Here is a 21274-nt window from a genome sequence, read left to right as displayed (position 1 = left end):
TACAATAGTTTTTTTCTGTTTATTGTGGAGCACCCCCGACCTAAGTTCTTCATAGTGCATGTACATCCTTGTGACAATAAAGGTCTTGAATCTTGATGGTGAATCTTGATGTACAAGCTCTCGATCTCCTATTTTCACAGACCCTTATTTCGGCACTGCCAGAATAGGGATGCTATCGGTTCATGCGGTGAACCCACTAAGACCTGAGGCCACTTCTACAACTGTCTTGTAAACCAGTAGTTCTTTCAATATGTTCAAAAATAGGAGATGTACAAGCTCACAGCACAAAGTGCCACGCTGTGAGATATTTTTGAATAGCTAAGCCAACGCTAAAATCTAAAATGAATCAGATTCAACAAACTACAGCATCTCCCTGTTGGACAGAGAGTACACATGGAGAAAACAATCACAATACTTTATAAACATCACCACAAGGAGCCAAATATAATTAGAATTTTACAACTCACGCTGTTAGGCAAAACAGAGGCTAAAATAAGAAACAAGTACCTGTTGGGATACTGCGAAACCAATGACAAAACACTGACTCTGATAAAACATGTCCTCAGACTGACAAATGGAGAGACACGGTTCAACAAATATATCAGATGCAGTACAACTTATAAAATGGGGGGAAACCTGAAACTACTGTGTTGGGATATTATCATATAAGAATAATGAGTTGAAGCTACTGTACTGTGGCTCCTCATAGTCACTTAGTGGAACACAACAGACACCTTTACTTTGAGTAATGCTTTGTAGATTTTATTTATTCATTCACACTTGTATAGTTTTTTGTTTATTTATTTATTTGTTTATTTTATTTTTGCTTTCTGCTGCCGCTTGTTATGTTTTGGACATGTTCTCCTCCCTCTTGTTCTCATCTAGGATACGACTAATTGTTAAATGTGTCAAAGAAAACGCAAAGCTTTGGTGATGTTGAGAGCTTCCATGATGACGCCGTAGTTGGATACGATTTGATGATGATGACGACGATGATGGGACGTTTTGATATAGAAAAAAAAGAACGCATGTGTTTGGAATATTGCGGGCCGATTTTCTAAGATCCGAAGATCATATTTTGGGGAAGCCAATATTCTTTCGTTAAGCAAGTAAGTAGGTCGGCGGTAGCCTGGGCACCATTTAATTTTGGTATATGATCCGGGCGGGAGCGGATGATATCGTTACGTCAGGTTGTAGTATTGTTTTGTAGTCGACAGGCAGGAACAACAAACCCGAACGTCCTTTTCCCTCAAACCGATTTTTCTCAATAAAAGCTGCAGGCTACGAGAGCTTTTATTGTTATTCTTCCGGTTTGAGGGAAAAGGAAGTTCGTATTTGTTGTTCCTGCCTGTCGACTACAAAACAATACTACAACATGACGTAACGATATCATCCGCTCCCGAGCGGATCATATACCGAAATGAAACAGAGACCAGGCTTTCCTCCGAGGTGGTGGAAAGCCTGGTGGGTGAGGTTAGGTCAGCGGTGCTTATTGTCGCTATCGGCCGCACAGGAGTGTCTATCTCCGTTTCAACGTGCTAGACCCCCTGGGAGATGGAATACTGAGGTGGAGCACAACACCTGCCATCAGCTCCCTATACTTACAACAACACCTGCCATCAGCTCCCTATACTTACAACAACACCTGCCATCAGCTCCCTATACTTACAACAACACCTGCCATCAGCTCCCAGTACTTACAACACCTGCCATCAGCTAGCAGTACTTACAACAACACCTGCCATCAGCTCCCAGTACTTACAACAACACCTGCCATCAGCTCCCAGTACTTACAACAACACCTGCCATCAGCTCCCAGTACTTACAACACCTGCCATCAGCTCCCAGTACTTACAACAACACCTGCCATCAGCTCCCAGTACTTACAACAACACCTGCCATCAGCTCGCAGTACTTACAACACCTGCCATCAGCTCCCAGTACTTACAACACCTGCCATCAGCTCCCAGTACTTACAACAACACCTGCCATCAGCTCCCAGTACTTACAACACCACCTGTCATCAGCTCCCAGTACTTACAACAACACCTGCCATCAGCTCCCACTACTTACAACACCTGCCATCAGCTCCCAGTACTTACAACAACACCTGCCCCCCCCCCCCCCCCCCCCCAATTTCCTGTCAGCCTACTGTCTATCCCTCTATAAAAATATAAAATAAAGGCGAAAGACAAAAAAAAGTTCACTCAGGGCCGTTCTAGTTGCGACCCGATAAGCAGACACTAGTAAATAATTCGTTCTGGTGAGAGCGTTTTCCCCGACTGCCACTCAAAGAGGCTACTGGCCAATCACAGGGCGTCCTTGCACAAGTGTTACAGTTTCGAAGGACGCATCAGCTATCAGTACTTAGAACAACACCTACCATCAGCATGTATGCGTCAGTAAGCATGTGTTGTATTTTAAGTACAATGCAACCTCCAAAGAAATAGGAAGAAAAAGAGCACATTACAGATTCCAGGACCATAACACTCCATAGCACCATAGCAACTCTTCAGACAGTGAGATGCTCTCTGTGTCCAAGAGCAGACAGAATATGAATAAAGGTTGCAGAGGGGAGCGCATATCGGCTGATACCGACAGCAAGCCTCACCCACCTATTTACACTGTCTTTGCAAAAAAGAAAAACAAATAGCCACCTACAAGCTCTATATCTGCTATTTTCACAGACTATTCTCCTAAGTCTGTTGAGGACAATAATTGTTTTAGCAGATTAATCTGATTTCATCGCAATCGATGTGTTTTAGATAAGCGTTTCATTGTATGCAACCATTCATTTATTATTAACAACTTTCAACATGGCATCCCTGGTTTGGTGATGACATCCCTGGTTTGGTGATGGAAAAGAGGAAACTTTGTGTTTGAAATAGACACTCATACTTTCTAAGGTGTGATTTCGGGTCCTAAGGAGGAATACAAAATCAAAATCTATTGTAGAAGTGGGGCTGAAGAGGTAACTTTTGCCACCCCCTATTTCTTTCTGAATGTACGTGTGTGTGTGTGTGTGTGTGTGTGTGTGTGTGTGTGTGTGTGTGTGTGTGTGTGTGTGTGTGTAAGCTTGCGTGCATGTGTGTGTGTGTGACATTTGTCTGCATGCGGCACACTTTGGTGAGTATCATAGGAGCTGCTTGAGGGACACATCAATCTGCAACCTCCTCCTTGCAGCTTCAAAGCCGTGCGTCTCACTAGGGTTCACACTTTAACCTTCACACGTACTGGCACGCCCGTCGAGGCATCTAAACGAGCGGCGGAGCACGGCTTGGTCTCGGTGGCTGTCACTGCCTTCGCTCCACCTTCAGAAAACACGGCACCGTCGTGTCGCGTGTCACCGGTGACGGCCACCACGGGGACTTTTTCTGAAACGCTTTGAAAATCGTTCGCCGTCGTGGGCAGAAACCTCTTATCTCCATATCCGTAAAATGAATGAATGCCGTACTTTGTCTCCTGAAATGTTTTGGACATTATGAGGTTTCAGTGCGACAGCAACGAAATGCCGTCGGAGCGGGGGTAAGTAAGGTGACATCAGCCTGTCTAAGCCCTGGATGGGGACTAATTTAGCAAATTAACCACTTTCAAACTGGTCTCCTCATTTTGGGGCATGTCATTATGGGCAAACATTTATAAAATGTCATATACTGTAATGTTCCGAAATTGTCAAAACATTTGAAAGAATTAAAAATGTATTTTTTGAATAGCAGCTGGAAACACCTGGCGCCCCTCATGTGCAGATGTTCCGATCCAAGCGAGAATGCCCACGTCACTCGCTCCCTGTCTGAAACGGCCTGGGATAATTGCAATCGGGTGGGGGGGGGGCGTTGATGCAGTGTCTGTGGCCTCCTTTCCACCGTGATGGGTTCAGGTTGGGTGTCTATCTCCTCTGAGCACCATCCACGCCCCTCTCTCTCTCTCTCCACCATGGTGGGTGCAGGTTGGGTGTCTGGACTCTAAGCACTCTCCACCTCTCTCTCTCTCTCTGTGGGTGTCTGGACTCTAAGCACTCTCCACCTCTCTCTCTCTCTCTCCACCATGGTGGGTGCAGGTTGGGTGTCTGGACTCTAAGCACTCTCCACCTCTCTCTCTCTCTCTCTGTGGGTGTCTGGACTCTAAGCACTCTCCACCTCTCTCTCTCTCGCTCTCTCTCTGTGGGTGTCTGGACTCTAAGCACACCCACTGCTGGTTGGGTGTCTATCTCCTCTAAGCACCCTCCACCTCTCTCTCCCCCCCCCACGGTGGGTGCTGGTTGGGTGTCTATCTCCTCTAAGCACCCTCCACCTCTCCCCCCCCCCCCCCACGGTGGGTGCTGGTTGGGGGTCTATCTCCTCTAAGCACCCTCCACCTCTATCCCCCCCCCCCCCCACGGTGGGTGCTGGTTGGGGGTCTATCTCCTCTAAGCACCCTCCACCTCTATCCCCCCCCACGGTGGGTGCTGGTTGGGTGTCTATCTCCTCTAAGCACCCTCCACCTCTATCCCCCCCCCCCCCCCCCCCCCCCACGGTGGGTGCTGGTTGGGTGTCTATCTCCTCTAAGCACCCTCCACCTCTATCCCCCCCCCCCCCCCCCCCACGGTGGGTGTTGGTTGGGTGTCTATCTCCTCTAAGCACCCTCCACACACCCTGAGTGATGATAAACGACAGCCACACAGAGACCTGGCCTCACAGCCCTCCTCCCTCAAGATCCAATCTGTTCTCACAGACACCTAAGGGACAACTGTTCCCCTTGATGGACACACTGTGCGTGCACATACGTGCGTGTGCGTGTGTGTGTGTGCGCTTGTATTACTATACTTGTGGGGGCCAAATGTCTCCACAAGTATAGTTAAATATGTGAAATAAGAGATTTTCACCACGTGACGGGGCTGTTTTCAAAAGATAATTGGTTGTTTTATGGTTCAAATTGATAGGGTTACGCTTAAACAAACATTCAGTTTGGTGTTACGGTTTGACACGCAGAGGTTAGATTTAGGGGTTTAAGGGATGTTGAGTTTTTGCTTGATTTATACTTTATTCTGTGTGCTAGTGTCGTGCGCTGAACATAGTCCGACTTTGTGTGTGTGTGTGTGCACGCGTGAGTAAAGGCCGTTCCCAGGTGGTTCAGCTCTTTAGCGGTGTCCCTGTTACTGGGAGGCAGTGGTAAATGACCCGGGTTCCCCTGCTGGCTCCGCAGCCCGGCCCTGCGACCCACAGGAGATGCACTGCCTCCCAGAGTCACCGTTTATCACTCAGTCTTCATTCTCCCACGCCAACCTCATCTCCTCTTCCCCTTCGCTCCTTTCCTATGCCTCTCGTCCCCGTCTCCCTTTCTGCTCCCATGATGCATCCCAGGTCTCTGCAGTGCATCCATGACCTTGGAGCATATTGTTCCATCAGGCATTGGAAGCGAAACACATTCCTTTTGCAGGAGACGACCGCGGGGGAGGTGCTCGTCTTGCCCTATTTTAACTGAGTGTCCGCAGTGGTTCTCAATCCTTTTTAATTGCAAGGACTCCCATAACTCTGAGAGTGTGCAAATGGAAGCAAATGGTTCCATTTGGTACACTTTCTGGTTCCAAGATGACTGCTTCATCATACCTCCTGAGCCACTGCTGCCCAGGGGACTACATTTCCCATCATACCTCCTGAGCCACTGCTGCTCAGGCTGACTACATTTCCCATCATACCTCCTGAGCCACTGCTGCCCAGGGGACTACATTTCCCATCATACCTCCTGAGCCACTGCTGCCCAGGGGACTACATTTCCCATCATACCTCCTGAGCCACTGCTGCTCAGGCTGACTATATTTCCCATCTCAATCAAGAGTAGGGTGGCCACCGCCGGCCACTGCAGATCAGAGCCATTGAAAGGAGAGTTCTGCTAATGAGAGGACAGAAAACAGCCCGTCACGTGGTTCATGTGACTCGTTTGTCACTCTAAAGCCCATAGACTCCAATGCATTCCGTAGATTTCCGGTTCAGGCCTTTGTCACTCTTCGGCAATAGAAGTCTATGTAGAAGAACAGGCATTGGACTGGTGGTGGAGTTGTCGTAACTCTCTCATCTATACGACTCTGCTGCAGATGTGGCAGTTATATTGTACTAACATACCGTCACTGTATTTTTATAATGTTATTCTTTATCGATACCCTATCGGCCTATCGCAGTATAGGCTAGTTCTCAACCAGTGGTCCGGGGAATCACCGGTGGTCCTTGAGAGGGTTCCAGGTGGTCCCCAGGTAACCAAATGGACCCTTATAGATCTTTATCTCTCAAGAGTTACATTATTAATTAATAGTTAAATAATTGCTAAACATCTGCATTACAATTCCACACAATTTGAGAATGTAGAAGAACTGTTATTTTGATCAACATTTCCTGTTATCTCTCCTAATATCTTATCCAAGGATAATAAGGATATTCTACTGTACGTCTTGGGTCTGAGAGGCTAAATCTCATCTGCGGCTCAAATGCCGAATACTAATAAGGGTTGAAAACCATTGCCCTGTCGTATAGGGCAGGACAAAGTAGCGGAAATAGCCAATCTGCATGCAAGCTCACAATGCATGGTGATTTCATCATTTCATTTCATTTCATGCATTGTGAGCTTGCATGCAGATCGGCTATTTAGCTAATTATTAGTCTTTTACCATTTTGAAAGTGTGTCTGTGGCTTTTATAAAGATATAACAAGAGATTGTAACTAAATAATGGCTACAGTGGATCCACTGGAGCACGTGGCCTTTCCTGAATAGTAACAGTTTTGGACATTGCTGGAATATCATGCTGTGCTGTGTCAGAGCGCTCTCCAGAATACTAATATGTATCAAGTCTAATTATGCTCCTTCCAGCCTCACCGAGTCCCACAGCAATGCTCTGCTTCTCTCTGCCCCTCTCTCTCTCTCTCTCTCTTTCTCTCTCTCTCTCTCATATGACTCAGCTAGATACTGTAGGTTTGCTATCTCTCTCACTCCTCGACACCTCGACTCACTCACTCACTCAGCAGTGTTTCTCTTCCTGTAGCCACCATGCACAATATCTTCTCTTGAGACCTGCAAAAATGCTCATCACACACACCATCCATTTCATGTGTTACCACTCGCAGCCAGACCACTTCACTCCTCTCCTCTCCCACATCATGATATATTCAATGTTTCTGTCTTATTAGTAACACTGTAGGCTGTGGCTGTACTGATTGCATTGCCAACACTGTAGAAATATCAGGGTTTCTGCGATGTCATAATGTCACTGTGATCGTGTGTTCTCTGCTCACGCTTGTTGCCCAAGCTTGGGGCGGGTCACTGCATGGGCTGTGACTTTGTAATTGTCATTCTGCTTAGTGCAGACTACAGGCGCTATGGACCTAGGGGGAAATGAAACCAAATGGACCCTTACGGGTGCATTTTGGTTTTATGTTTCGCTCTCAAGAGTTCAATTATTGTTAAACAACTGCATTGCTTAATCTACAATTCTCTCCACAATTACACAATGTAGAATAATTGTTATTTTGATCAATGTTTGCCTGTACTCTCTCCTATGGTACCACATCATTACAGCATAGAATTGTGGACAAAATCTTATCCAACAACAACAAAATGTTCTTACGTTTTGGGTCTGAGAGGCATGGTGGCCCAAATAAATAATGGACCGTGATGTGCAAACTGGTCTACTCTATTCCTCCTCTCCTCTCTGGGTAAGCATGCAGGCTGCCCAGGGGCATGTGAAGGTTATATTGGGTGAATGTGAACTTCAGTGTGTTAAACATGCAGGCTGCCCAGGGGCATGTGAAGGTTATATTGGGTGAATGTGAACTTCAGTGTGTTAAACATGCAGGCTGCCCAGGGGCATGTGAAGGTTATATTGGGTGAATGTGAACTTCAGTGTGTTAAACATGCAGGCTGCCCAGGGGCATGTGGTGGTTATATTGGGTGAATGTGAACTTCAGTGTGTTAAACATGCAGGCTGCCCAGGGGCATGTGAAGGTTATATTGGGTGAATGTGAACTGCAGTGTGTTAAACATGCAGGCTGCCCAGGGGCATGTGAAGGTTATATTGGGTGAATGTGAACTTCAGTGTGTTAAACATGCAGGCTGCCCAGGGGCATGTGAAGGTTATATTGGGTGAATGTGAACTTCAGTGTGTTAAACATGCAGGCTGCCCAGGGGCATGTGGTGGTTATATTGGGTGAATGTGAACTTCAGTGTGTTAAACATGCAGGCTGCCCAGGGGCATGTGAAGGTTATATTGGGTGAATGTGAACTTCAGTGTGTTAAACATGCAGGCTGCCCAGGGGCATGTGAAGGTTATATTGGGTGAATGTGAACTTCAGTGTGTTAAACATGCAGGCTGCCCAGGGGCATGTGAAGGTTATATTGGGTGAATGTGAACTTCAGTGTGTTAAACATGCAGGCTGCCCAGGGGCATGTGGTGGTTATATTGGGTGAATGTGAACTTCAGTGTGTTAAACATGCAGGCTGCCCAGGGGCATGTGAAGGTTATATTGGGTGAATGTGAACTTCAGTGTGTTAAACATGCAGGCTGCCCAGGGGCATGTGAAGGTTATATTGGGTGAATGTGAACTTCAGTGTGTTAAACATGCAGGCTGCCCTGGGGCATGTGAAGGTTATATTGGGTGAATGTGAACTTCAGTGTGTTAAACATGCAGGCTGCCCAGGGGCATGTGAAGGTTATATTGGGTGAATGTGAACTTCAGTGTGTTAAACATGCAGGCTGCCCAGGGGCATGTGAAGGTTATATTGGGTGAATGTGAACTTCAGTGTGTTAAACATGCAGGCTGCCCAGGGGCATGTGAAGGTTATATTGGGTGAATGTGAACTTCAGTGTGTTAAACATGCAGGCTGCCCAGGGGCATGTGAAGGTTATATTGGGTGAATGTGAACTTCAGTGTGTTAAACATGCAGGCTGCCCAGGGGCATGTGGAGGTTATATTGGGTGAATGTGAACTTCAGTGTGTTAAACATGCAGGCTGCCCAGGGGCATGTGGAGGTTATATTGGGTGAATGTGAACTTCAGTGTGTTAAACATGCAGGCTGCCCAGGGGCATGTGGAGGTTATATTGGGTGAATGTGAACTTCAGTGTGTTAAACATGCAGGCTGCCCAGGGGCATGTGAAGGTTATATTGGGTGAATGTGAACTTCAGTGTGTTAAACATGCAGGCTGCCCAGGGGCATGTGAAGGTTAGTATGGGTGAATGTGAACTTCAGTGTGTTAAACATGCAGGCTGCCCAGTGGAATGTGAAGGTTATATTGGGTGAATGTGAACTTCAGTGTGTTAAACATGCAGGCTGCCCAGGGGCATGTGGAGGTTATATTGGGTGAATGTGAACTTCAGTGTGTTAAACATGCAGGCTGCCCGGGGGCATGTGAAGGTTATATTGGGTGAATGTGAACTTCAGTGTGTTAAACATGCAGGCTGCCCAGGGGCATGTGAAGGTTAGTATGGGTGAATGTGAACTTCAGTGTGTTAAACATGCAGGCTGCCCAGGGGCATGTGAAGGTTAGTATGGGTGAATGTGAACTTCAGTGTGTTAAACATGCAGGCTGCCCAGGGGCATGTGAAGGTTAGTATGGGTGAATGTGAACTTCAGTGTGTTAGGCGGCGTTGCACCAGCACCCCAGGAAATCCCCGGCTCCACTCTAAATTAGGATTCATGAGTGTGGCAGCCTCGCCTAACTGCCGAGTCCATAAATCACAACATCTTTCTTCTCTCCCAGACATCAACAAGCAGTTGGAGATAAGGTTCAAGGGCTGAGATTATCTTGCTTAGTGCACCCAGGTAAAGGCAAAAGAAAGTTCACATAAAATGTGAATTTTCCTCGATGTGGAACAACGTGCACGGTGAAGATCATGAAAAATGTGAACAAGATAACCGGGTGTTTTTTCTACTTTTCACCCCACAGATAAACATAAGGCAAATACCTCAAACGCATAGCTGCGTGTGGTAATATTATATCCCATTTTATAAAATGCTTTTCATAGGTCAAAGTAATACGCTCTTCAGATTTCTGAGTGCTCTGGTTTTGACGTTATAGAGCACTCTGATATATCATTTAATTTATGAACGAGCAGAATAGATACTCATTAACTAATGTGGTCAACTTTTAAAATGTATTAACCAATCTACATAAACATGATTATTACTTGTTTTGATGCATGTTGAATACTGTCTAGAGCAGGTCTGCAATTAACTTTGGCCTCTGGCCAATTTTGTTTTCCCGAGGCATTAATTAGATGGTGCATGCATGGGCCAGAACAATATAATCAAAGAATAAATAAATAAATAAATAAATAAATTAATTAATGGAACTCCATAACAGACTGCCTTATAAGACAAACGTGTTATGAAGAGAATGAGAATAGATCAATATAAATGAGCTGCAGGTGGCGTAATAAACTGTAAACACACTGTCTTTACCCTTTCCATTATTACCTAGACTGGCCATGTAGCGAAGCCAAACTCATTATAATAATAATAATGATAATGATTTGACATTCTTGTATGTATTCTCATAATTATCACTCTGTCCTCCAACACTTCACATTGATTTTTACTTCATCATCCTACCTTCATAGGGTAACTAGGGTTGGGATCATCTTCTGGTTTTAATCACACTGCCAGAGCGGGTAAAGGTGGACTTCGTATCTACTATGCTAATGCAATTACAATACTGGTTCTCAAATGTTTTGTGTGTGTGTGTGTGTGTGTGTGTGTGTGTGTGTGTGTGTGTGTGTGTGTGTGTGTGTGTGTGTGTGTGTGTGTGTGTGTGTGTGTGTGTGTGTGTGTGTGTAGGATGTCCGCAGGATGTCCGCACACCATACAAAACTAGCTGCAACCATCACATTTTCGCAACAATGACTTCCTCCTCCACTGTTCAGATGCATTGGACAATCCAGCTTTTCACTCAGAGAAGTCATTGTGTGCTCCAAGTTGTATTGGCACCCAGCCCAGCACGACAGGATGTCTCTCACTTTGTGACACCTCTCCCATTGAACTTTCAGGAACCTGCTGTTGCATCAAGACGTCAGAACTCACCTTGATGACCAGGGTGAATCTCTGATGCAGGTCTCTGTTGATGGGCTGCAGAACACGGAGCTCTGCGGTGGTCCGATTCAGGGTGAAATACTCTGCCCACGTCGGTGGATAACCTGCAATCAACATTCATCACTTGTTTGGATTCGGCACACACTTTGCCACTGGTTCTCAAACGTGTTTTCATGCCTAGGACCCGACAGTAATGTGTACTTTAGCTGTGGACCCCCCCCCCCCCCCCCCCCTGAAAATACTTAGACACATTAACGATTTAAGCCTTATTATTATAGTTGATTGTACTCGATGTATGCTGACAGACACAGACAGACAGACAGACAGACAGACAGACAGACAGACAGACAGACAGACAGACAGACAGACAGACAGACAGACAGACAGACAGACAGACAGACAGACAGACAGACAGACAGACAGACAGACAGACACAGACAGACAGGTTAAATGCAGAGGACACATTTACAACATGATGTGAAATTTGTCCTTTGCTTTTACCCATCCTATAACTACTAGGAGCATGCAGCTTTAATGCGCAGCGCCCAGGGAGCTGTTAGGGGTTAAGTGCCTTGCTCAGGGGAAAGGGACAAAACCGGCGACCTTCTCTTTGTTCCCACATGGCCTGTCTCTAACCATTCAGCTATAGCTATGACATTCCCCCAAACACATCAGTAAGGCGTGTGTGATGGAATAATTACTCACATGTTTACTTAAGTAAAAGTATCAATACTGCAATGTACTATAGATAGGCTATAGGCTTCCGAGTAGAAGTCCCGTATTCAAAATGTACTTGAGTAAAAGTACAAAAGTATTGGCATCAAAATGTACATCTTAATACAAGTAAAAGTAGTCAGAGATTGACTATTTTCAAATAGCTGAAATGTAGATGGGCTGAAGTGGTTAGGAAAAAAAAGTAAACATTTTGCATCTGGATTGTATTGGAGTGGAAGTAAAAGTACAGAAAATGTCAAATACTCCAGTAAAGTAAAAAAGAAAAAAAATATCAACGTGTGTGTGCATAACATTAGCATATTTGTATTAATTTTTTACATAATTTCCTCTAAAAAGTCCTAGTAGTACAAGTAGTAGTAAGGTTGAAATCTCTTTTTTGCAAGTAGAAACATATCCGGGTGTTACATGTACTTGGTTATAAATGTAACACCACCTACCAACTAGGATGAAGTAAAGGATGCCAGGCCTGTCTGAAGGGGGCTGGATGTTCCTGTCCATGTCCACTGCCCGGATCGCAGGCGTCACGTTCAGGGGGTTCAGTTTAACCTGCAAGGCAGACGCAGTGATAATGAGGAGGGGTCATGTTCAGGGGCTTCAGTTTAGCCTGTAGGACAAGCAGTGATAATGAGGAGGGGTCAGTCACCCAAACCAGCCACATCATGGTCAGTCCCATTAGCCAAGCATCTGCTGTCGGGCAGAAACCTTGCATCTCCATGTCTTCATCATAAAGTACTTCAAATAGCAGACTGGCTATTTTCACAATTTAATCCATTAAAAAACAGGAAAGCAGCTCTGTGTCATTTTAGATTTTAGCTGTTTTTTTATATATATTTTTTTTTTTTTGGGGCTTTTTGCTTTTGATAGTTGTACAGTAGGTAGACAGGAAACAGGGAGATAAATGGGGGGGGTGTGAAGACACAGCAAAGTTCGTCGGTATCGGGACTCGAACCGCTACACACTGTCATGCTGGATTACAAGCCCTAGGTGCCTGGACCGCCCAGGCCATTTTTTAATAATTTTGAATTAAGAAAGGTTTGAGAACTACTGATTTACCAGGCATTTGTAGAATCGGCCTCGCGTCGTATATGGGTTAAAACAATTAGCATAAAAAAGGAACAGTTTTGGACATGCAAGCTCTCTATCCGACATCGACAAAATTATGTTTGTTAACTCCTTGACCATTTTTCACGCGAAAACTCGTTAAGTGATTAATTACCGACTTCTGTGAACCCCGATAATTGTCGGGGTTCTCATTTTTTATTAATATGTTTAGATTAACTCGGTCCGCACCTCTGTTGACGAGCCTGAGCTTAAATTCGAACTACAATACCCAGAAAACCTGTGTCACATGTGTATGTTTTGAAGTTTTTGAAGTTGAAAGCAGTAATATTTATTTGAGCGAGTTTTGCGGTAGTAGTAATGATCCATCAGTCCCAGTGGCCTTCTCCAGTCCCAGCCCGGTGGCTGGGACCAGTGGCTGGGCTTAGAACCGGAGCGGGGACCACCCTGAGCCGGCCGGATCACACTCAGCCAGGTACCATCGGCCATCTCCCAGCCACTAGCCCGGTGGCAGCCGGCTGCTGTTAGCCTGTTTACCTCTCCCCGGCCTGACTCGAGTGAAGACCCCCCCCTGTAACGTCCACCCACGGGGATTACACGTGGGCCAAGGTTTTTTTCTTTGTCTCCCCACCATCCTCCGATGAGGAGTTTGAGCCGTACCGCGAAACCATTGAAGAAGACGATCAACCCCTGATATTTTCACTAAAGGTAATCTTATTGTAGAAGAAAATGCCCTGCTATAGTGATCAGTGGGCTAGTGGCTAACGGGGCTAACAAAGCTAATGGCTGGCCAGCAATAGCCACGACCACACATCGTCGTGTGTCATTCTCGCGTCGCCATATTATTTTATCGTGATCTGACTGATAATGATCCAAGCATCTTTTTGTAGCGATCATCTTATGATTTAGCCTATAAAACACGGTACAATAAATTAATTTGATCGCTAGCACCAGGGTAAAAAATAGCAATAAAGAATGGCCGGTTGGCTACAATTCGTATGTGATTGGCAAAATTTGTATGCATTAGGTTACACCAAAGGAATGTAATAGTAGCGTGCACGACAGCTAAATGATTATTTATTTTTATATATTTAGAACTGGCATCAGATGAGGAGGAAGAAGACCAACTGCCTGGTTCGCCGTAAGGCGGTGGAGTTGCCGCACATTCACAACAGAGAATTTTCAATAAATCATTCAAAAACTGCATTCTGCCATAGAGAATCCTATCAACTACATTGATTTGACTTGAATCTGGCAAAGAGTTAACAAGAGCAGACAGAATTGCTGGAATTGCTTAAAAACAAACAAAAGCAGGCCATGTGCGATGAACCACAATCCACAGCATACACTGTGTGTACAACTATTAGTGAAATTACAGTCAATAATGCACGATGCTGCGGCATCTGTGCCCTCCGCCGTCCTTCCAAACCTCCCTAATAGCATCATTACACATCAAGGCTACTCCGTGGATGGGTTGGCATTGCAACATAGTTTTGGTGTGTCACTGCAACATGTAGGCGGGCATCATCCAGAAAGTATTCACATTCTTCAGTAAACGTAGCAATACTGCAATGTAGAAATATTCCGTTATAAGTAGAAGTCCGGAATTCAGAACGTACTTCAGTACGTTGGTACAATTCACAATTTAGGCATTTAGCAGACGCTCTTAATCCAGAGCGACTTACATTAAGCAAGAACAAAAAAGCATGGGAATACATCACATATATAACATATTGGTACAAAGGTATTGACATTGAATGTCAATACCTCATCAAATGACATCAATGTACTTTAAGTACCAAAAGCAAAAGTACTACACGCTCACAATGTGTCACATCGCAACACATTGTGAGCTTGTAGATTGGCTATTTTGGCCGAATGGCAAAAGCACCTCAAAACCGTACCTCAAAACTTTACAGTACTTACAGTAAATGTAAATGTACTTAGTTACTTTTAACACCACTGCTAATTGGCATGCGCATCTCCCCTCTCTGCCGCACGGTAAGTCGGTAACTCAATGTGGCCGTTAAAATACAGAGGACGTGTGAATAATACGCTCTGGGCCTCTGTGATGTGGTTGGTGTCGGGCAGAAAACCTGCTATCTCCTCCATATTTCAACTTGTTTTGTTCTTTCCCCAAATTAATATGTCACGCAAAAGTAGCAGAAAATAGCCGATCTACAAGCTCACAGTGCGTCTTTCATATATATATATATATATTTATTTATTTTTAAATCTTTTTTTGCATTTCATTGCATCGATCACGACGTTGTCGCACACTAACATACGTGGATGTACTCGAGAACACGCCCCCTGGCGCCCACAGCACCCCCCCCCCCCCCCCCCCCCCCCCGGCGGGAATCGAACCAGGGAACTTCTAGCTGTGAGGCTCATAGTTTATTTTAAATGAAAGTAAAATTGGCTAAGTGTGCATGGTGTTTTCATGAATACAAAGGAAAAGTATCAACAGATGACTAAACAACAACTACATCGGATCCAATTGTATGTTCTTCCATTCAACATTTACTGAAAAGTAAAAGTTTTGGACATACAGGGTTTTACCACCTCCGACAGCGACAATATAATGCTTCCTTTTCGCACAGCTAGGCAACAGCTACAGTATAGCAGCTCTCTCTGGCAGGAGAGGAAATCCGCTCCCTTAAGGGTATATTTATATCCCTCAGCTTCTGGAGTAATCCCACCCCTCGCTCTCCCTAAACCACCACCCTCACCGCATTTTACAATGTAGAGGTGCGCTAAATCAAAATCCCTCTGGCTCTGCACAATGATTAGCTTTAATACCCTCCTACGGGCACTCATTATCCAGGAAGACCCCCGTGTCCACATTAGAGAACCTCCCCTGGGCAGAAAACAAATACAGATCAAGTTAATAATGCGTGTCCGGCCATTGTGATTAATTACAATACACTCGTCAATTATGTGACGAGACAAATTTCCCCGCAGGCCAATAATGTTAGCGTAGCAACGACCGCACGTTGCCTGAAGAGGAGGTAAAACCTAGAGACCAGCTAATATAAAAACACATACGGAATACCAGTGGTTAACCCATTCTGGGCGGGAACCCCTTTTGGTGTTTTAAGCATTTTGTTATACTTTAGCTATTGAAAAATAGCAGATCTACAAGCTCATAACGCGGCACCGAGTGCCGCGCTACGAGCTTGAAGGTCTGGTATTATTCAAAAATCGCGGAAATGTGGCGCAAATCTTTGAATATTATTTCAGAGCGAACGTTTTAAACTCAAATCTTTGCTTATGGGGGGGTCCCTAGAACATATTTTGAGATGGGGGTCTGTGGCCAATTACATATATTTTTGGGGGTCCTTGACATAGAAACATGGGTTTTTCAGAAAACTGTCAGGATTTAGAAGAGATTTGTAGAATCGTCCTCAGGTCTAAATTAAGCAACCAGGTCTCTGAAAACAAGCCATGAGCAGTTTAAACCTATATACTGTATACAGCAGCTATTTGCAGATACAGTACCTGCCTTTAGCACAGTGGCTCTCAACCACTAACCAGTGGTCCGGGGACTAACAGTGATCCTTCAGGGGGTTCCAGGTGGTCCCCAGCTACAGATCTTTAACTCTTGAGAGAGTAAGGTTTCATTTTACGCTCTCAGGAGTTAAATTATTGTTAAACATCTGCATTACTTATTTTACAAGAAGTCTACACAATTAGAGAATGTAGAAGGATGGTTATTTTGATCAACGTTTGCTATCATCTCTCCTATAATGGTACCACAGTGATAACCAAATATGTGACCGAGCCTGGCAAAATGGTCCTCATCTCGCCAATAATGAAAAGGCAGAAAATCGCTAAATAAACTAGATTTCTTTTGGTGTGATTTTCGAATTTTTCATATCAACACAGTTTGAATGTTGAAGAAGGTTTTCATTCCAACAGATTATTGATTTGGGTAAATTAAATATATGTATTTATAAGTCAAAGTATGCTTGTTTTTTCGGTAATTTTACCTCTGTTTTGGGGGCGGAGAAGAGAAGTTCCGAGATTTGCATGTAGCTTTCGATTGGTGTTTGGAATGTCTTTGTCCTCAGGTTTCACTCCCTGAGCACCCTCCATTAGTGTGCTTGTGTGTTTGTAAACAAAGAATTCTTCAACATGGCTATAGTGTATGGAGGAGCATTTGGGATTTTATAGCTATGGTGGACCGTGGAAGTAACTTGGCTGGAGATAAATGGACAACCGATGTCAGTGGGAGAGCAGATACTGTGGTATAACGCCTCTGCTGCTCACAGGCAAAATATTCCCCTGCCGTGCGAGGGGTTATACTTTAAAGAAAATAAACAAAACCACGTAGCTACTCGCCGAAATAAAGCCTGCTAGACCTAGGAAAAAGTATATTCTCCGGGCTGGGAAACGTCTCAGGTCCCCAGCTTCTCGATAAAATGCATTTTGCCAGACCCGGTCACATATGCTTATTTTTGGGTCTGAGAGGCTAAAATCTCATCATGGTGGTCCGTGGCTCAAATGCCAAATAGATAATGGACCTTGATGTGAACAGGGTTGACAACCACTGCTTTAGTATACGATAATGTCTGTCTGTGGTCTTAATTGCGGCACAGCTTCAGTGGGGAATGAATCCCACAAGTTCAGAGAAGGGAAAAAAGACACGAGAGCAAGAAACAAGAAAGGCCAACGGTGTCTCGGGCTGATGACAGAGCTGTGCTCCCGAGGCCTCCGAGACGGTTCCAAGGACCTGCATATACTTACAGCAGTCTGGAAACCTTTTATCATTAATTATACATCACGAGGGGGCGAGTCTGAGAAGGAAAGGGGAATAAACAGCAGTGATTTGATTCAACAAGGCACACACGTCCGCACGCATACAGAACTGTTTGTATTACTATGCTTCTGAGGACATCGAAAAGGACACCATTTTTTATTATAGTTTTTTTTATTATTTTATAACTGAAAGTAGCTGATCTACAAACTGAATCTATCTACGTTTTACGAGGCTGATTTTCTGAATGGCGTTTAACTTATTTTATTTCGTCATTGCCATTAATAAATGGAACCCCAAAGCCGATACACTGCGATATGTTGTATAATGTACGACACTGGCATGCAACTAAAAGCATGAATAAGGCATAACTCCATCACTAACCCATAAACCTAGCCTCTAAATGCCTCATCCTAACCTCCAACCTGGATCGTATCCTAATTGTATAATAATAATAAGCTCCCCAAATATTCTCTCACACACACACACACACACACACACACACACACACACACACACACACACACACACACACACACACACACACACACACACACACACACACACACACACACACACACACACACACACACACACACACACACACACACACACACACACACACACACACACACACACACACACACACACATCTCTCCCTGTGACTATTGCCACATTCTCTTTCTGTCAATTCAATCTATCGCTCTTGCATACTAAAACTTTCTCTCACAGACGTGCAACTCTCTCTCACCCACGCACACACCCACCCATCCACACACACCCACATGTTGCAGTAACATCAAGTTCAAATCCAATGGTCATTCTCTAATCATCTTTCGCTTTAACCATTATGCTTTTGCTCTCTCTCTCTCTCCCTCCCCCTCTCTCCCTCCCTCCCCCCCCCCCCCCCCCCCCCCCCCCCCCCTACGGCAGAGTGCCACAGTGTAGTCTTAAGACCAGGCAGAGTGTTTGTTATGTATTGGAAGTCTGCAGAGGAAATTCAATGCAGAATCAACTTTCAGGTCTGGCCTCAGAACATCCTCCATCCCCAAGGCTCTCTCTCTCCCCCTCCCTCCCCCCTCCGGTGTTTTAGGAATTCCAGCTGTGTTTTCGCTCTCATCTGAAAAGCCCCGTTCAGACTTCAGCTCTAATTGCCGAACCAACGGAGCTGAACATGCTTCTTCTTCTCTGTCGCAGAGAAGGAATATGCTGTAACAGCAACCAGGTGAACTCTGCCTGCAGGTTGAGGATCCACACTCGAGACTAGGGGGCGACTCAGCGACATCTGTTGCATGCTAAAGGCCACTTCACAACGGCAGCCAAGCGCAGCGATGCAGCAGCGACGCAGCATTGACACGCGTGACGTGCCGCCCAAAGCAGCAGCTGGAAGCGTGGCGCTGCCGAGCGCCGCAGGGAGAACATCCATTGAGAACACACATTGCTGTTTTACGCGCGTGGCATAAAACAGTGGTTCTCAAACTTTTTCAACTCAACTTAACCCTCTTATGGCCAGCCCAATTAACAGTGGATTGTGCCTTCTGCCTGCACTATTCATATGTTTAATTTGTCATTTTAATGCCAATAGAAAGATCTGTGATATACACACTCCATCTCATTCTCACACGGCAATCCTATAGTATTATACCCAGTCCTGATGGTGGCGGTAACATCACCATTATGCCGATTTTGACCAAATAGAGCGAATCTGGCGATGTCACTTCCGGTTTAAGGAACAACATCCGGAACTAGCTTTGGACTGGTGCAGCACTATCAGATGTCCGGAATGCTAAGCGATCATTGTTTATTTTATCAAGTCAAATTAAGCTCTAATCAAGCCCAAAATATCACATTTTCCGCAGCGATGCATGCGCGATCACACGCATGCGTGATCGACCGTGCACGCGCGGATTTCGGCCGGTTTTAGGTAGATTACATCGGCCGTTAGCCAAACAAGCTAAAAGTTGCTACATTTTGTTATATTAACTGGCTTATGGCCAGCCTAATTAAACAGTGGATTGTGCCTTCTGCCTGCACTATTCATATGTTTAATTTGTCATTTTAATGCCAATAGAAAAATCTGTGATATACACACTGCATCTCATTCTCATACGGCAATCCTATAGTAGACACTCAGTCCTGATGGTGGCAGTAGTGTCACCATTGTGCCGGTTTTAACCAAATAGATCGAATCTGATATCACTTCCGGTTTAAGGAATCACAACATCCGGGACTAGTTTGGACTGGTGCAGCACTATCAGATGTCCGGAATGCTAAGCGATCATGGTTTATTTTAATAACCAAGTCAAATTAAGCTCTAATCAAGCCCAAAATATCGCATTTTACGCAGCGATGCATGCGCGATCACACGCGTGCGTGATCGACCGTGCACGCACGGATTTCTGGCCCAAAATGTGTGCCCCAGAAGAGAAGGTATGTTAACACATTTTGTGCCCAAAACGTCTGTGGACGTCCTGGGTATTACCGCACGTGCATAGCCCAAGACGTCTGTGGACGTCTTTCCAAAAAAAAAATATATATATATTTTAATTTTTCTTTTTCTTTTTTATTAAAAAAAATCAGAAAAATCAAAACACTTTTTTTTTTTTTTTTTTTACACGTGGTGCCAAAGTTTGTGTTTTCGCCATTGAGAATGCATTTGGCGTTTAAATTAAATAACTCAGAAACTATAAAACATTTCAAAGTAAAAAGTTCCAGCATGTGTCTCCACAGTCAGCTGAATTATAAAAAATGTGAATGGATTTTCTAGGTGAAAGTGATTTTGGGCAGTATTGCGTGGGCTCTCAATGTGTTAAGAAAATGTGAAATAATTTTAAAAAATAAATTCAAATACGCTTGACAATTTTCAAACATTCAAAAATAGCTGCATGGCATGAAGTTCCGCAAAGTGAGCTTGTACATCTGCTATTTTTTAATAGGCAAAAATGGTTTTAAGTGGTTAAAATGATTGTGATCCCCACTTTGAGTGCAACAGGAACACCGGGCGAATGTCTAGTGTCGGCAATAATGGCGAGGGCCATTATGACGCGAGTCATTTACAGCCAGTGTGTTAGACCAGCTCACAATGTTTGAATGCGTGTTTCCGGGAGTGTACTTTGGCAGGTCTTGATGGCATCGTAATGCCTGATTTTACACTTGGCTGCATGCTCATTGTGAACTAGTGTAGTTTTTATTTGTTGACAAAATTGTCAATATATTTAGTCTTAGTTTTAGTCATCATAGCTTAGTTATTAACACTCCGATTGCCCAGGGTAATTTAATCCTTAAATCCTTAATCCTTACCGATGGACCGGATGTTATCCCAGATGTGGCTGTAGCAGCTAAATGTAGCCAAAACACTCACATCGGCACAACACAGAGCCGATCGACAACAACGGGAGGTATGATTAAATCTAACGCGACTAGCGACGGGACCGCGGTGGGCCGTCTAAGACATGATCTTTTCTTAGAATTGGACGGGATGATTTAGATCAAGAGTTATTAACGTTTTAAGATTTTCGGTCTTGTCGGCAAAACAGGGGGGGGAACATTTTCGATGACGTCCCACTGGGCACTCCCAGGCTGTGGAGCGATGCGATCGGCTTTGATATCAATAACCTCCGTCATTTTGATAAAACTTTGTCCTGGGCACTGGCCGCTGGGTGTTACTAATT

At 44.6% G+C, this 21274-nt stretch overlaps 1 protein-coding gene across 3 annotated transcripts in view; it reads right to left on the bottom strand.

The window, feature by feature from the left end:
- LOC306931686 (protocadherin-15-like) overlaps positions 1–21274 on the bottom strand; it is a gene marked incomplete at its 3' end in the record, with an annotated part of 360480 nt that overhangs the window by 169845 nt on the left and 169361 nt on the right. For all 3 annotated transcript variants that reach the window (XM_079513231.1, XM_079513232.1, XM_079513233.1), the window contains 2 exons: positions 12223–12331; positions 11042–11154 (listed from right to left, as the gene is read on the bottom strand). In XM_079513231.1, coding sequence (XP_079369357.1) covers positions 11042–11154; positions 12223–12331 — 222 coding nt within the window. The remainder of the gene's footprint in view (positions 1–11041; positions 11155–12222; positions 12332–21274) is intronic.

This window comes from Electrona antarctica, assembly GCF_951216825.1.
Source record: "Electrona antarctica genome assembly, chromosome: 10".
Lineage (NCBI taxonomy): Eukaryota > Metazoa > Chordata > Actinopteri > Myctophiformes > Myctophidae > Electrona > Electrona antarctica.
The sequence above is the reverse complement of the archived record's forward strand: the minus strand, read 5'-3'. Positions and strand labels throughout refer to the sequence as shown.